The 18,222-nt window shown below is 45.7% G+C and overlaps 1 protein-coding gene across 2 annotated transcripts in view; it reads left to right on the top strand.

Moving 5' to 3' along the window:
• The first annotated feature begins 3,474 nt into the window (after positions 1-3,474).
• Positions 3,475-18,222, top strand: part of COX16 (cytochrome c oxidase assembly factor COX16) — a 53,558-nt gene continuing 38,810 nt past the window's right edge. Inside the window, exon 1 of one of the 2 annotated variants that reach the window (XM_084630269.1) lies at positions 3,475-3,752. In XM_084630269.1, coding sequence (XP_084486395.1) covers positions 3,510-3,752 — 243 coding nt within the window. In that variant the 5' untranslated portion in view covers positions 3,475-3,509. The remainder of the gene's footprint in view (positions 3,753-18,222) is intronic. The other variant, XM_084630270.1, reaches the window with a different exon arrangement.

The following is an 18,222-nucleotide window of genomic DNA, read 5'->3' as shown; positions in this document are numbered from 1 at the left end:
TTCACGCACCCTCAGAAGTTTGCTGAAGTTCATCCTCTGTGCACCCAGCTTCTCCATCAGGGCATTTCCACTAATGTGACTGAACTGGGCCTGCAGGGGGCCCTGCTCCACAGTCTGCTCCCCAGCATAACAATTTGCTGATTTGCTGTTACTGATCATGCAAATATCTGCTGTAGCATCCTCAGTTGGGAAGACAGTGTGCTCCATGCTGTTCACGGGAAGCAAATCGGAAGCGAGAAATGGGCAGAATCTGTGTGTAGGGAAAACCTGGATACACAGGAGGGTCAAGCAGTTAGAGGTAGGGAAGAAGAGGTGCAAAATCAGGGATGGGTAGCGTGATGGGGTGTCTGCCCCACCCTGGCATGCAATGGTTTTGTAGAGCCCTAAAGAGCCTGCACAGGAAGTAGCCAATAAGAGAGGGGCTGTGAGAAGCAGCCAATCAGGGCCCAGCAGGCCCATATAAAAAAGAGAGACAGGCAATGCAAGGCTAGTTTCTCCCTGGAGCTTAAGGAGGGAGGACTAGGTGTCTTGCAGATAGAGAGAAGCTAGTGCCCTGGACAGAGCTATGCTGGGCAGGAACGGGGAGTAGAGGGAGCTCTTGGCTGGTTGCTAGGACTGGTATCCTGATGTGAGGGTGAAGAAGGTGCTGGGACCACAAGGAAGTGGCCCAGGAAAATGTATTGAGGAGTTGAAGAGGATGCAGTATGTTACTGCCATCTATAGAGTCCCTGGGCTGGGAGCCAGAGTAGTGGGCAGGCCTGGGTCCATCTCACCTGCCGCTGGGGAAGTGGCTGGATAGTTGACTGCAGGGCCTCCAGAAGGTGGGGAGCACAGATTGTGACATGGCTGGAGGGCTTTCATAAAGAGAATGCTGAGGTCCTTGGAGTGATGTAGGTTTGAGAGCAGACATTATGGCACGCGAGACACCATTGGGAGAAGATGTACTGACTTGCAGTACTAATCCCCGAGACAGCCATCAGGAGGCACCAGTGTGGTGAGTGGAGCCCCCATCACAGGTAGGGTTGCCCATTTTGGTTGGCCATATTCCTGGAGGTTTCATCACATGACATAATCTTCAATTAAAGATCATCATAGGACTGGAAGGGACAGTGAGAGGTCATCTAGTTCAGTTCCCTGCACTCATGGAAGACTAAGTATTATCTAGACCATCCCTGACAAGTGATTGTCTAACCTGCTCTTAACAACCTCCAATAGTGGAGATTCCACAACCTCTCTAGGCAATTTATTCCAGTGTTTAACCACCCTGACAGTTAGAAAGTTTTCCTAAGGTCCAACCTAAACTGCCCTTGCTGCAATTTAAGCCCATTGCTTCTTGTCCTATCCTCAGATGTTAAGGAGAACAATTTTCCTCCCTCCTCCTTGTAACAAACGTTTATGTACTTTAAAACTGCTATCATGTCTCCCCTTGGTCTTCTCTTCTCCTGACTAAACAAACCCAATTTTTTCAATCTTTTTTCATAGGTCATGTTTTCTAGACCTTTAATTACAGGTTTCAGAGTAGCAGCCGTGTTAGTCTGTATCCACAAAAAGAAAAGGAGTACTTGTGGCACCTTAGAGACTAACAAATTTATTTGACCATAAACTTTCGTGAGCTACAGCTCACTTCATCGGATGCATCATCAGACCTTTAATTGTTACTCTTCTCTGGACTTTCTCCAATTTGTCCACATCTTTCCTGAAATGTGGCACCCAGAACTGGACACAATACTCCAGTTGAGGCCTAATCAATGCAGAATAGAGCAGAAGAATTACTTCTTGTGTCTCCTGCTAGTACATCCCAGAATATTTGCTCTTTTTGCAACAGTGATATGTTGACTGATATTTAGCTTGTGATCCACAATGACTACCAGATCCCTTTCCACAGTAATCCTTCCTAGGCAGTCATTTCCCATTTGGATGTGTGCAACTGATTGTTCTTTTCTAAGTGGAGTACTTTGCATTTGTCCTTATTGAATTTCACCCTATTTATTTCAGACCATTTCTCCAGTTTGTCCACATCATTTTGAATTTTAATCCTATCCTCCAAAGCTCTTACAACCCCTCCTAGGTTGGTATTATCTGCAAATTTTGTAAATGTACTCTTGATTCCATTATCTAAATCATTGACGATATTGAATAGAACTGGACCCAGAACCGATCCCTGTGGGACCCCCTTGTTATGCCCTTTCAACTTGACTGTGAACCACTGATAACTACTCTCTGGGAATAGTTTTCCAACCAGCTATGCACCCATCTCGTGGATGGGGGGAAAGCGGTACACGTGGAAAGCTTTTGTAATTTACATTTTTACATTCTATTTTTTTTTCATTTTATGACACAAGTTTATTCTTCAGGCTCATATGCATACCAAGGCTGACTGATTTCCTGAGTTGATGTCAAAACTTCTTCAGTTTCTTTTGATCCGCCAATGGGGATCGCCTTTGTCACTGTTATTTTGCTTCTTTATGCTATACCCTAATGCTTTTTCATATCATCACTTGTGTGTAGAACTTGGTTCCCAAATTCTCTCTGATGGACAAAAGGACCTAGATGGTTTTGAGAATCCCACTATAACATTCAGTGCCATTTTGGACTTCCAGTAACATATGGTTCCCCTCCCACACACACACACTTTTTAATTTAAAATGTATTAAAAATTCTTATTTCTGTAAGAAATCCTGCAGACACTGAAACACATGCTATTCTTCTGTTATTTCATTTGCTGCATACATACATGTCCATTTTTCTACTGAATTGTTTAAATTCCTAATTGCAGATTTAATTTTATAATCTTTTATGTTTGCTGCCTGTTTTGTTCTGATACATTTCAGTGATGTTCTGCCAAAATCAAAGACATTTTTACATGAATTATTCTGTTACTCCTTTGCATTGGTTGGGCAGGGGCATAATGTTGACCTCACCTAGTTTACCCTGTGGTGAAACTAAAGTGCCTTGTCTCCCCATTGTTTTTAATGGAATAGCTAATGGGTGCTAGCTACCCCACAGTTAAAAACACACCTTGTTAGCAGTGAGGTCATAGACTATAATGGTGACTCAGGTGTTATGTGCACTATTACTGTTCAAGTCATGACAACTCTGATACTGGGGTAATACTGCTCCTTTGCTATCAGAGGTATGCGCCTCCCCAGGGCTGAGGCCTCCAAGTCGTGTAGGTGACAGGGCGAACCAACTTGAGCATTTTAAATGAAAGGAATTAATAGTCTTCCCCCCGCTTCAATTACCCTTACTCCCTCCCCTTTGCTGAATAAGGGCTTGTCTACATGGACACATTAAAGTTCATGCTCCACAATCCCCCCTTTCACCTGCCACCTCCGCCCACCCCTGGAGAGCGGCGGGGCCGGCCGAAGTTGCTCACTGCAACAGGGGGAACCTCCCTGCAGAGCCTGCTACCTGCCGCAAATTAGACCGGAAGCAGTTTAATGTTACACCGCCCCCCACGCCGCCTCCTCTCCGAGCAGAGCTGCTCCGCAACGGGTGCTGAGGGCCGGATGCAGGTCATGCTGTGGCTGCGCCTGCGCTGTGCGTGGCCCCTCCCTGTAGCGGGGCGGAACCAAGGTGCTCAGGGCGCGGTGTCTGCGGGGGGCTTGTTTTGGAGAGGACCGCGCCTCCAGAAGTGCTGGTGGAGGCGGGGCCTGATGCAGGAGGCGGCGGCGCGGAGCCTGCGGCGGGGTTTGGAGAGGCTGCGACCCCTCGCGAAGAATAAGACGTTGCGGTACGGGGTCCCCATGATGGTGAGTAGCGGGGGGTGGGGCCCGTGGCGCTGTCCCGGGCCGGCCGGCACTGCGTGCTGAGGCGAGCCGGGGGGCGCAGGCGCGGGGACGCGCTGTGCGCGAGGCTGCCCGCGACCCCACTGCTGGGAGGTTCCGCCCGCCGGTTCTGAGGAGCCGCCCCCCCCGGCCCAGGCCGCGTCTGGGTGGGGGCGTTACGGGTTCGGTTCCCGGCCCCGCCGCTCCGGTCTCGGGGGTGGGGGAGCCTGGCTGAGGGCGACGTTGCCGCGCTCGGGGCCTCGCTCCCGACTGGTGCCCGGCTCAGGGGGCGCGGTCTTCGGGCACCTCACCTCCGCCCGAGGGCGTTTCACGCCGAGCCCTACTGCGAGCAGACCGGTGCCGGGGAGCGCTGGGGTCCCCTTGTCCGCTTGCCAGTGCTCGGTGCGGAGCCGGGTCGCTGCTGGCGGGGCCCTGCTTCCCCGGGCCGCGCGGCAGCTGCCGGCTCCCGCTGCTGAGAGCGGGCTGGGTCGTGGCATGCTCCTGCTCGGCCAGCGGACACGGGGAGACGTTAACCGGCGTGGGCAAACCCCGACTTTTTTGTAAAAGCCTGTCAGAGCGCGCTCTTCAAAGACTGCGCTGTGGGATACTTGGTTTGTTTAAATCAGGCGTTTAGAAGATGGTGTTGCTGGTGTTCGTTCGTTCATTTACAACCTTACGTACACCTACAAGAAATAGGTTGACCTAGCTGCATCGCTCAGGGCTGTTAGGCACATAGGCCAGCCCACCCCCCAATATAGACGCTGCTAGGTTTATGAAAGACCTAGTTACCACCCCTCAGAGGCTATGTCTACTCTACGAAATTAAGTCGATCTTATAGAAGTTGATTTTTAGACATCATTGTGTTTGTCCACACTAAGCACATTAAGTCAGCAGAGTGGGTCCACAAAACCGCGTCTAGCTCAGCTCACTGCTGCTGTTGTGAGCATTGCAAACACCTCGCGCGCTATCCCGCAGTATGCGGTCACGATAGTGATGGGGACATGGACACAGACTTTTCTCAAAGCAGGGGCCCTGACAATTTGGACATCATGGTGGTAATGGGGCAGGTTCATGTCTTGGAACGCCAATTCTGGGCTTGGGAAACTAGCACAGACTGGTGGGACCGCTTAGTGTTGCAGGTCTGGGATGATTCCCTGTGGCTGCAAAACTTTCGCATTTGTAAGGGCACTTTCATGGAACTTTTACTTGCTTTCCCCTGCCCTAAACCACGAGAATACCAAGATGAGAGCAGCCCTCACAGTTGAGAAGCGAGTGGTGATAGTCCTTTGGAAGCTTGCATCATCAGACAGCTATTGGTTAGACGGGAATCAGTCAGTTTGGAGTGGGTAAATCTACTGTGGGGGCTGCTGTGATGCAAGTGATACACAATCACTGAGCTGCTGCTATCAAGGGTAGTGACTCTGGGAAACATGCAGGTCATAGTGGATGGCTTTCTGCAATGGGGTTACCTAACTGTGGTGGGGCCATAGACGGAACCCATATCCCTATCTTGGGACCGGAGCACCTTGGCAGCCAGTACATAAACCACAAGGGGTACTTTTAGTGGTGTTGCAAGCACTGGTGGATCACAAGGGACGTTTCACCAACATCAACGTGGGATGGCCGGGAAAGGTGCATGATGCTTGCATCTTCAGGAACTCTGGTCTGTTTCAAAAGCTGCAGGAAGGAACTTACTTCCCACACCAGAAAATTACCTTTGGGGATGTTGAAATGCCTATAGTTATCCTTGGGAACCCAGCCTACCCCTTAATGCCATGGCTCATGAAGCCATACACAGGCAGCCTGGACAGTAGTAAGGAGCAGTTCAACTATAGGCTGAGCAAGTGCAGAATGGTGGTAGAATGTGTATTTGGTCGTTTAAAAGCTCACTGGTGCAGTTTACTGACTAGGTTAGCCCGCAGTGAAACCAATATTCCCATTGTTATTGCTTCTTGCTGTATGCTTCACAATATCTGAGAGAGTAAGGGGGAGACGTTTATGGCAGGGTGGGAGGTTGAGGCAAATCGCCTGGCAGCCGATTACGCACAGCCAGACACCAGGGCGATTAGAAGAGCACAGCTGGGCGCCCTGCGCATCAGAGAAGCTTTGAAAGCCAGTTTTATGACTGGCCAGGCTATGGTATAACAGTTCTGTTTTTCTCCTTGACGAAAACCTGCCCCCTTGGTTGACTCTACTTCCCTGTAAGCCAACCTACCTCCACCCTTCGATCATTGCTTTCAGAGGCAATAAAGTCGTTATTGTTTCAAAATCATGCATTCTTTATTAATTCATCACACAAATAGGGGGAAAACTCGCAAGGTAGCCCGGGAGGGGTGGGTGAGGAGGGAAGCACTGGGTGGGGTAGTGGATGAGGGGAGGAGGGAAGGACAAGGCCACACTACAGTTCAAAACTTATTGAATGCCAGCCTTCTGTTGCTTGGGCGGTCCTCTGGGGTGGAGTGGCTGCGTGCCCGTAGCCTTCTTGGGCATCTGGGTGAGGAGGATATGGAACTTGGGGGGGAGGGCAGGAGGTTATACAGGGGCTGCAGTGGAGGTCTATGCTCCTTTTGCCTTTTCTGCAGCTCCACCAGATTCCTGAGCATATCGCTTTGCTCCCCCATTAGACTCAGCATTGCATCCTCCCTCCTCTCATCATGTTCCTCCCTCCTCTCATCGCGTTCATTTAACGCTTTTCTGGTCTCTGCCATTGTTTGCCTCCACACATTCTGCTGAGCTCTTTCAGTGCAGGAGGACTGCATGATCTCTGAGTAAATTTCATCGTGAGTGTGGGGTTTTGGTTTTTTTTTTGCCTTCCAATCCACGCTAGCCTTTGGGATGGAGATGATAGGGGGAGCATAGAAACATTTGCAGGTGCGGGAGGGGAAAAAAGGGAGAGTAGCATTTAAAAAGATAAGTTTTAGAGAACAAAGGGAAGACTATTCACGTTACATAGCACGTGTGCTTTTGGTACAAGGTTACATTTTGCCTCTTATATTGAGTGCCTGCCGGTTTGGTGTGAGACATCATACATGCTCGGCTGGGCAACAGAATTTGGCTTGCAGGCAGGCATGGTAAGGCAAAGGGTTTTGGCTTCTTCAACATCCATAATGTGGGAACGGTTTCAAACGGCAGTGCCCTCCTTTTCCATACCAAGCAAAGCCTGTTGGGTTGGCCATTTAAAAGGAGGGGCTGCGGTTTTAGGGTGAATGTGCAGCACAACCCAACCCCCACCCCACCCAATTTTCTGGGATGATCGCTTCACCCCCCCAACCACGTGGCTAGTATCGGGGTAGATCTCTGTCAGCCAAACGTGAACAGCTCAGCATGAACAGGCCTCCCACCACCGGGTGACTAACAGTGGGGATGATTTCTTTTCAGCCAAAGGCAAACAGCCCAGCAGGAACGGGCACCTCTGAATGTCCCCTTAAACAAATTTCCCGTATTTGAACCAGGTGACCGTGAATGATGTCACTCTCCTGACGCTAACACAAAGAGATAAAGAACGGATGTTGCTTGAATGCCACCAAACCCCGGGCCCATTCGCTGCAATGCTTTGTTCTGCAGTGATTCCAGACTACTTGCTACTGGCTTGGTGTGGTAAGTGTCCTACCATGGAGGACGAAATAAAGCTGACCTCCCCAGAAACCTTCTGTGAAGGCTTTTAGAGTACCTCCAGGAGAGCTTCATGGAGATGTCCCTGGAGGATTTCCACTCCATCCCCAGACATGTTAACAGACTTTTCCAGTAGCTGTACTGGCCGCAAATGTATCTCAAGTCTTCAGGGCAAATTAATCATTAAATTCGTTTGCTTTTAAACCCTGTATTATATTTACAAAGGTACACTCACCAGAGGTGCCTTCTCTGGCTTCATGGTCCAGGAGCCCGCCTTGGGAGGGTTGGGAGAGTATTGGCTCCAGGGTGATGAACAGTTCCTGGCTGCTGGGGAGAAGGGATTCTCCGCTTGCCTGCTGTGCGCTATCCTCAACCTCCTCCTCCTCCTCCTCATCATCCTTGTCCACAAAATCCTCATCCCTGTTGCGTGAGACTCCCCTCTTGCAAGTGTCCACGGAGGTAATGGGACACTACCATTAGTGGTGGGGTAATGGTAGGGACGCTCCTTAGAATTGCATGCAGCTCATCATAGAAGCGGCATATATGGGGCTCTGACCCAGAGCAACCATTTGCATCCTTTGTTTTTTGGTAGGCTTGCCTCAGCTCCTTAACTTACATGCCGCACTGCTGAGTGTCCCTGTTGTAGCCTCTGTCCATCATATCCTTGGAGATTTTGGCAAATATATTGCATTTCGTCTTTTGGAATGGAGTTGTGCCTGCACGCATTCTTCTCCCCATGCAGCGATCAGGTCCAGTATCTCCCGTTTGGTCCATGCTGGAGCTCTTTTGCCATTCTGGGACTCCATGGTGACCTGTGCTGATCAGCTCGCCACGCTGGCCAAACAGGAAATGAAATTCAAAAGTTCCCGGGGCTTTTCCTGTCTACCTGGCCAGTGCATCTGAGTTGAGAGTGCTGTCCAGAGCAGTCATAATGGAGCACTCTTGGATAGCTCCCGGAGGCCAATACCATTGAATTGCGTCCACCCCAAATTTGTACCCAGCGAGGTCGATTTTAGTGCTAATCCCCTCGCCGGGGAGGAGTACAGAAATCAATGTAGAGACAAATTCATTGTGGCTGAAAGGAACCACCTAGAAGCATCTACATAGACATTCTTTGCAAGAACAACGAGGCGTCCTTGTGGCACCTTAGAGACTAACCAGTTTATTTGGGCATAAGCTTTCGTGGGCTAGAACCCACTTCGTCAGATGCATGGAGTGGAAAATACAGGAGCAGGTATAAATACATGAAAAGATGTGAGTTGCCTTACCAGGTGTGAGGTCAGTCTAATGGAGACAATTCAATTGACAACAGGATACCAGGGGAGGAAAAATAACTTTTGAAGTGGTAATAAGAGTGGCCCATTTCAGACAGTTGACCAGAAGGTGTGACTAACAGTAGGGGGAAATTAGTATTGGGGAAATTAGGTTTAGGTTTTGCAATGACCCAACCACTCCCAGTCTTTATTCAGGCCTAATCTGATGGTGTCCAGTTTGCAAATTAATTCCAGTTCTGCAGTTTCACGTTGGAGTCTGTTTTTGAAGTTTTGTTGTTGAAGAATTACCACTTCTAGGTCTGTTATTGAGTGACCAGGGAGATTGAAGTGTTCTCCTACTGGTTGTTGAATGTTATGATTCCTCATGTCAGATTTGTATCCATTTATTCTTTTGCATAGAGACTGTCTGGTTTGGCCAATGTACATGGCAGAGGGGCATTGTTGTCACATGATGGCATATATCACATTGGTAGATGTGCAGGTAAACGAGCCCCTGATGGTGTGGCTGATGTGGTTAGGTCCTGTGATGGTGTCCCTTGAATAAATATGTGGACAGAGTTGGCACCGGGGTTTGTTGCAGGGTTTGGTTCCTGGGTTGGTGTTTTTGTTGTGTGGTGTGTAGTTGCTGGTATCTGCTTCAGGTTGGGGGGCTGTCTGTAAGCGAGGACTGGCCTGTCCCCCAAGGTCTGTGAGAGTGAGGGATTGTCCTTCAGGATAGGTTGTAGATCCTTGTTGATGTGCTGGAGCGGTTTTAGTTGGGGGCTGTAGGTGACAGCTAGTGGCGTTCTGTTACTTTCTTTGTTGGGCCTGTCCTGTAGTAGGTGACTTCTGGGTACCCGTCTGGCTCTGTCAATCTGTTTCTTCACTTCACCAGGTGGGTGTTGCAGTTGTAAGAACGCTTGATAGAGATTCTGTAGGTGTTTTTCTCTGTCTGAGGGATTGGAGCAAATGCAGTTGTATCTTAGAGCTTGGCTGTAGACAATGGATCGTGTGATGTGGTCTGGATGAAAGCTGGAGGCATGTAGGTAAGTATAGCGGTCAGTAGGTTTCCGGTACAGGATGGTGTTTGGTGCTGTAGTGTCTAGGAAGTGGATCTTTTGTGTGGACTGGTCCACGCTGATGTTGATGGTAGGTTGGAAATCGTTGAAATCTTGGTGGAATTCCTCAAGGGCCTCCTTCCCATGGGTCCAGATGATGAAGATGTCATCAGTGTAGCGCAAGTACAGTAGCCATGTAAGGGGACGAGAGCTGAGGAAGCATTGTTCTAAGTCAGCCCTAAAAATGTTGGCATATTGCGGGGCTATGCGGGTAGCCATAGCAGTCCCACTGACTTGAAGGTATAAATTGTCTCCAAATCTGAAATAGTTGTGGGTGAGGACAAAGTCACAAAGTCAGCCACCAGGTTTGCCATGACATTATCGGGGATACTGTTCCTGACGGCTTGTAGTACATCTTTGTGTGGAATGTTGGTGTAGAGGGCTTCTACATCCATAGCGGCCAGTATGGTGTTTCCTGGAAGATCATCAAAGGATTGTAATTTCCTCAGGAAGTCAGTGGTGTCTCGAAGATAGCTGGGAGTGCTGGTAGCATAGGGCCTGAGAAGGGAGTCTACATAGCCAGATAATCGTGCTGTCACGGTGTCAGTGCCTGAGATGATGGGGTGTCCAGGGTTCCCAGGTTTATGGATTTTGGGTAGCAGGTAGAATACCCCTGCTCAGAGCTCTAGGGGGTCTGTCAATGTAGATTTGTTTCTGTACTTCTTCAGGGAGTTTCTTGAGCGGATGGTGTAGTTTCTTTTGGTAATCCTTAGTGGAGTCAGAGGGTAATGGCCTGTAGAATGTGGTGTCCGAGACTTGTCTCAGAGCCTCTTGTTCATATTCCGACCTATTCATGATGACTACAGCATCTCCTTTGTCAGCCTTTTTTATTATAATGTCAGAGTTGTTTCTGAGGCTGTGGATGGCATTGTGTTCTGCATGGCTGAGGTTATGGGGCAAGTGTTGCTGCTTTTCCACAATTTCAACTCGTGCACGTCAATGGAAGCACTTTATGTAGAAGTCCAGTCTGTTGTTTCGCTCTTCAGGAGGAGTCCACGCAGAATCCTTCTTTTTGTAGTGTTGGTAGGAAGCTTCCTGTGTGTTAGTGTGCTGTTCAGTGGCTTGTTGGAAATATTCCTTGAGTCGGAGACTTCGAAAGTAGGATTCTAGGTGAGTGAAGAATAGGATGGAAAATAATCCTGATATTTTGCCATTATATAGATTGATGGTTTCAGGGCTTGGGAGCTGTGCTCCAGCTCCAGGCAAAAACCTGTAGCTCCCCTGCTCTGGAGCTGCTCTGAGGGCTCCACTCCAAAGCCCTGGATGGTATGCCCTCACCCTGAAAACTTTGTTCAGTTTTGGTCAGCACATCTCAAAAAAGCTAAGATAAAGTAGAAATGGAAGAGGATCAGAGAAAGGCAACAGCAATTCTTAGCCCCACAGCAGGGCTTCTGCCTGAGGAGATACTAAAGTATACAATTTAATCCTTTCTACAGTGGAGACAAAGAGGTGACCTGATAGAGATACAGTATGTAAACAATGATGTAAAGAAGGTAAATCGGGGGCTTCTAATTACCCCCTTTTCCTTAATGCAACAACAAGGGGAAATTTCAAATAAAAGGCAATACATTTAACACTAATAATCATGGCTCTTATCCCTGGGGATGCCTTTTTGTTGGTTGGGGAGTGGGGGTCTCCTACTATATCTCTTTCCTAGCCTTCACCCCTTTAAGTTTTTCTCCCCGTGTAGATACTCCAGCGCACCTCTCTCTTGTTTTCCATGGCTTTCCAAAGCAGGAAGAGAGTGGTGAAGATATGGTCCTTGTTAGTTTCACAGCTGCTCAAGGAGTTCTAAATGGCATCAGTGAAGCTGAACAGAACCTTATTATCTTCACACTTATACTGTTTGGGAAGCTAGGAGTAGCAGCGGCACTGGATCTGTGTGCATAGTCAGGAAGATACCAGCTGTGAACTGTCTTTGCAACCAAAAAGAATAGATGCTTTAATTTCTTCAGAAGTTGTTGGTACATAGCATTGGCCTACTGTAAGGAAAACTTGGAGTGTTGCTTCCTGTGCTATACTTGCTCTGTTGATAAAAAGAGGTCTTCAGTCATGAGGACTGTCAGGCCTTTCATCAGCACTAAATTCACTTAAAAATACATTAAAACTATCTTGAAATGCACCTCATTTGTCTTTCATTTTACAACTTGAAGTTTATCTGCCACTCTTTCTGCAGATCTGAGTGTTAGAGACAGTTGGTTTTATTTATATAATATAATTTTGAATAAAGACGTTTGTATATTTACCCATTTTCAGGGTGAATTTATAATTTTGATCTGCTTTGAGTCAGGTTTTCTTCTTTAGGTGATCTTTAAAGCCTCAAATGATCAGCCTCTGAGAGTAACATGTTCATCAGAGGCCTCAGTCACATTTTCCTAGCAGGAAAGGGTGTTTTCTTTCCAACACCAGCTGGACTGTAGAGTGCAAATTAACAAATCAATGGAATGAACAGGGACAGATCTCTTCTCCCACCCCCCAAGATAAATCAGTGAATCTCATTTTCTTTAATTCTACAAACTTGACATGCGGTGATACCAGTGCCTGGCATAAGGCAACATGTGCCTAGGAAAGTGGTGTAACCTGGCATGAAACCGCTTTTAACAGCTTGAATGCTAGAGGGTGTAGAGTCCTGAAGCACTAAGATGGTAACATCTGTTGGAATGAACTCTGCTGACCTTGCAGATATAACTTGCTATTGTGAGGAAGGAGGTTGTACCCACATGTGGTGTACTTATTTTTATTTCCTGCTGTATCCATTATCTCTCCCTTTCCTTTTGCAGAAAGGTACAGGGGGAGTAACTCTTTCATTACCATCTGCAGGTTATCATGCAGTCCTGTATGACACTTGGCTCTCCGTTAGAGGAAGGGTCCTAGCTTTCAGTGTTGTTTCTTATTCCACAGACAACTCTGTCTGCCTGAATAGGGATGTCTGTCAGTGTCCCATTCCTCCTGTGACACTTTCAGATGATACTGTGCCAGCAAGGTTCTTTGGCACCACTGCCAATGGAGTTGGCACCATACACTCTTCTGAGACACTGAGCATGTAAGATTACTTCTCCAGTGCAATTAACACATTTAAAGGTGACTGGAAATGCTTTTCCTTCAGACAAATACAGATTGTTTTTCCAAATTATTAAGAAAATACATACTCAGACTTAAAAATTACAAATAAATAACATGTTTTAAAATTAATGTTGCAAATCACCTCCCCCTACGCTCACGGTAGTAGCCAAGAGTCAAGTTAAGGGTTCTGCATTTGTCTGCTACAGCCAATGACTTTCTAAGCACCTAAAGCTGTGTAAGGAATATAAATGTTGAGCTTCTTATGATTCTTCTTGCTCTTCCATCAGATATTGTAAGAGGAAAAACAGGAACCTGAGGCTCAGAACTTGAGTCATAGTGGGTAGACCTTTTTAAAAGAATAAATGGACACAAATCAGATGTCAAGAATTATAACATTCATAAACCAGTTGGAGAACACTTCAATCTCTCTGGTCACTCGATTTCTGATCTCAAAGTGACTATCCTTCAACAAAAAAACTTCGAAAACAGTCCCCGTCCCCCCCGTCCCGTTCCTCAGACGTTCTTGTTAAACCCTGGACTTGTGCTGGAAATGGCCCACCTTGATTATCATACACATTGTAAGGAGAGTGATCACTTCAGATAAGCTATTAGCAGCAGGAGAGTGGGGTGGGGGGAGAGAAAACCTTTTGTAGTGATAAACACCCATTTTTTCATGGTCTGTGTGTATAAAAACATCTTCTGTATTTTTCACAGTATGCGTCCGATGAAGTGAGCTGTAGCTCACGAAAGCTTATGCTCAAATACATTGCTATTTTAGTCTTCTTAAAACAATTTCTCCCAACCACTGATTCTTATGCTGTCACTGGTATGTGTCTGTGGCTATTATTTCAAGCACTGCTCCTCTAATCGAATGATGAGATGAGTTTGTGTATTGGGTCCCTGCTGCACCACCGCTTATAAACTCTTATTCAGCTGCATCCTTTCTGGAGTATGGCACTGCTCCATGTGAGATCATCCTTTGAAACAGCCTGTGGTATGCTGGAAGCTCGTATGTGCGCACCTGAATGGTCTGCTGTGGCTGGTACGGCTTTGGTCTTAGTCTGGTAAACTAGTACGGCTGCTGGAATTAGCTGACCTACAGTGTCTTTCCTTAGTCCTTCAGTGGGTTGATTTAGGTCTAGGGCATATGTGTGAGAGTTTCCAAATGAATGCCTTCCCCAAAAAAAGCAATGTTCTTTGATTCTGTGAATAAAACCCCAACTTCATTTTGAATAGATTGTGTATGTGTGAATTTAGTGATGGTAGAATGTGTAGACTGACAGTCATGTAGACTGAAGTCCTCTGTTTATCTTCAGAAAAGATAGACCAGCATGCCACTGCTCATGTTGTATCTCTCCCCCTCCCCCCCCCGCCAATTTCCTCTGTTCTGCCCTGCAATATGTCTGAGTCCTCATCAGGTGGAACCACAGAGAGGGGCAGGAGGTTAGTTCTGTTTCCATGGCTCATTAAGTTTTTATCCCTGTCCTAATACTAACAACTGGGGGACAGTTAATTGCAACAATGATGGTGGCTTCTTTGTGTTTTTAATGTAGCTATTAGTCTAATGGTAACTGAAGTTATACCAACGTCTTTTCATGCTCAGAGACCACCAACAAGTGATCAGATGGAAAGAGCCTTGGTCACAGTAAATCTTAGCTGGATTTGCACCTATGATCCATGGGTGGCAGTAGCTACTAATGCTACTAGGATTACCTTTTTTTAAGAAAGGGGTAGTGTTGTTTGTAACAGTAAGCTGGGCTTGACCACCACAGCATATTTGTTCTCCAAACAGCTGCAGCTGCTGAGTGAAATTCCCTTGTCACCTGACCAGTCCAAGCACTGTGTATAATGCAAAATGACAACAGTCTGGTTGAAAAAGCCCATTTTTGCTAATGCTCACGCAGGAAACAGCAACCCATATGTTCCTTTCTGTGTTCTGAGATTGGTTTCTACTAAATGCCTTTTCTGCATTCTCCCATGCATTAAGAAACGGACATTTTAATAAATGAGATTTTTTTTTTTTTTGCCAAAAAAAATACCGGGCTGTCTAAAGAGTGTGACAAAACAGAGCTTTACAATGTGGCTTCCAGCCATTCGCATCTTAAATGTTGTCAGGCGTCACCAGTATGATGCTCTGCTCTGTTCAATGATAAGTCAGCTGTGTGTGTGCGTGTGTTCCCTCTGTGTGCTGACCCGTCTCTGCGCGGATAGCTGGCACAGCAGAACCCAAGAGAAACCCCGAGGACCACAGACTCCAATAAGGTACGAAGATGCCAGGCCAGGTTTATTGCCAAATGAAACACAGTCTCTAGCTCCCCGGATCAGATGTCTACAGTTCTGCTAGTATATATGTGCTCCCTGACAATGGACCAGCTCAGTCAGTGGTGGGATTCTCCACTGCCACTTATGCCAGACAAAGACATCCACTCGGGTGCATTCCTATACACAGGTACAAACAAGTTACACATCACTCCTGACCTATTGCAGTACAACCGCTTTACGTGCTGCCTCTCTCCTTCTCTTGTGTGAGGAGAGTCTCACTCCCAATCCACTTCTCTGTCCCATTTCTCTTCACACTTGGATTTTGCACACAAAGTTTGACTGGGTCACCTCATATATATCTTGTATTTCCTTTACTACTGCTACTTGCCTGCGTTAATGGTGTGGCATGTTTTAATCTATAGTGACTAAATGTTACCATCTGGAGGCTGGAGTTGGGAGTCTCAGTAAATTTCCCATTTAGACAACTTTCATGGTACAAAACCACCACTACAGCCGGCACTAATTGTTAATTATTAGCAGTCACAACATAGGGACCAATGATTTGAAATGTCCATGGAGACTAAACTATCGCCTTGCCCTAGAGGTGTGTCCCTCCAGTTCCGAGTTAAACCAGATAGCTGTTTTGGTGGGATGGAAGCTTGCAGTGCTGCTGCCCAAGCTGCACCTGTTTAGTGGATAAATAAAGGGCTTCATTCTCCAGGGCTGTCCAGCCGGCACCTCTCTCCAGCACTGAACTGCGCGCACACAACAGTTTTTAAAAAAGAAAACCCCCAAAACCTTTTAACTCTGATCACTGCAAACCAAAAAGAAAATATTTCATATGACTTCCAGTTTGCAGTTGCACAATGCATAGCTGGAGGCTTTGGCAGCAGCTGTCTTAGGGAAGAGGCTTGAAAATTATCATATTATCGCTCCAGTAATATATTTCATAACATTTTCCTTCTTTCTTTTCACCAGTGCATGATCTGAGTTGCCAGCATTGAATATTGTGATGTGATTAATTTAGGGATTTATGACAAAGGGAATGTAATTTTGTAAGTTGGCTTTCACAATCGGTGCTGCAACAAGAATGAGTTTCTTTAACAATGGGGATTCTATAATATAGCAAATTGCTAGGCGACGCCAGACAAATTGCCTCTTGTTATTTTGCTAACCTAAGAGACTAAAGGTGGCTGCTTTAGATTGTTCAGGATAACTCAGGGAAGTGCAGTAAGTCAGGGAGTTCTCACGCCATCACAGGCCATCAGTGAATAGCTCAATTTTAATTGGTGACAAGCACTAGCATCCTCCATCTGAAATACAGCCTTAATAATCAGCCCGATGCCATCCATAACTGTTTGCATAACACAGTTCTCAACGGAGGAGTGAATGGGTAGATTTAAAAAAAAAACCCACGAAACCTAAGGAGAACTTAATGTCAAGTTTTTTTGCATAAAACACTTTTATTGAGGTTGCTGAATTTGTGTGACATGGTACTTTTATGTCACATTCTATCTTTTATTCTACTTTGCAACATGTTAGTCTTCTGTTCATGCATGATTATGTTAAAATGATGAGTTATTTTATATGTAATCATCGATACATACAGGAATAATCCAGTTTGGAACGTTTAAGAGGGTATTTATGGTAGCAGTGCTACTAGTATGCAAAGTACTGTATAAATGATAAATATTACTTTTTATTTTTAAAGCTGACCTTTTAAATGTTAAAATAAATAAAAATCACCATTAAATCCGTATGCTGAATGCTTCAAAATAACTAGTTAGAGGGACATTTCAGCATGTAATGAATTCAGAACCTTTTTTACTTCTTCTCTTGCACAGTCTATAAAGTGTAAAATATTAATTGCTTTCTCCCATTAAAAATAATACAAGTTTATCTGAGCTTTTCCAAATTGATTCTGTTCTCCAGCTGGGCTGTCCACAGCATAGGGTATGCTGGGTCATCTGATTAAATGCGAGGCAGTAATTTACAGGTTACTAGAATTGGGCTGAGTAAAAGTTTGTTTTATTCAGGGTGGATAAAAATCAATGGATTTAAAAAAAAAAATCAAAACTGTTTTTTTGATCAAATGGTTTTTTCCTCAAAAAGCATTTCAAGATGATATTAAGATATCTCATCATGGAATAGGGATTATAAATTCTAATTCTATAGTCTGAGACAATATATTCATGTAATGTTTAAGAAAAGTTTTGTAAATGCGTTCCAGTAGTTCATGGATTGGGGGCCCAATCTTATGGGGTTCCAGGGGCTTCTGTATAGATTCTTTAGGTTAATCTTTCTATCTACCCAATGGGGCTCAGTCTATACAATACCATCAGAGATGCTTAGTTTTGCAGTTCTCAGACTCTGGATTTGTGTGTCCAGAGATAACATGCTTGTTAACAGCAAAAATGTTTTAAAATAAATAATATATAGAGGTGAGAAATAACAGACCTCACCCCTATTGTCCCTCTGCAAATTTGTGTACACAGAGTCAATCCCTTACCTCTCTCTAAAAGTGCAAAGTTTCAAAAAGTTGAATGAATAGAAGATTGTTGGGGGTGAAATAGATGTGGAGAAGGAGAAGAAGTCTGGAGATAAATGTGAGAAGGAAGGGACAGGCAGGAGAAACAAAAGTGAAACTTTGAGCAGCATATTCCAGAAGTCTTAAGGTTAGGGTTAGGTTAGGGTTACCTGTGGGTTAGGGTTAGGTTAGGGAAGACAGGCATGCTTGCAGAATGCAAGCAGTGCAACAAAGAAATGCAAGGCCTGGTTGCCCGTATGAAACAACATCATGAGAAGTGTTCCTTCTCAGGAGGAAGCTGCGTTGAAGATGATGAAAAGAACATGTCTGAACGTGCAGGATCTTCAGGTTGGTAAACTTTTTTAATTTCATACTTCTTTCTTAAGGACTAGCTGTCTTCCTTCTGGACTATTCTTGAATTCTCATGTTTGAACAAAAAAATATAGTTGTTACTCTAGAGTACTATTATTTTAGATGCAGTTGTGATAAAAAATAAATAGCTAAATTAGGCAGATCTTCCTTTTACAATTTCACCTTTAAAGTAGTGCTGAGTGTCAGTGAATGCAGTGAGTAATACTAAATGAGCAGTATGATGACAATAATTAAATAACTGCATTGAC

This window comes from Lepidochelys olivacea, assembly GCF_965140295.1.
Source record: "Lepidochelys olivacea isolate rLepOli2 genome assembly, chromosome: 6".
Lineage (NCBI taxonomy): Eukaryota > Metazoa > Chordata > Testudines > Cheloniidae > Lepidochelys > Lepidochelys olivacea.
Note: the sequence above shows the minus strand (reverse complement) of the source record. Positions and strands in the feature narration are given on the sequence as shown.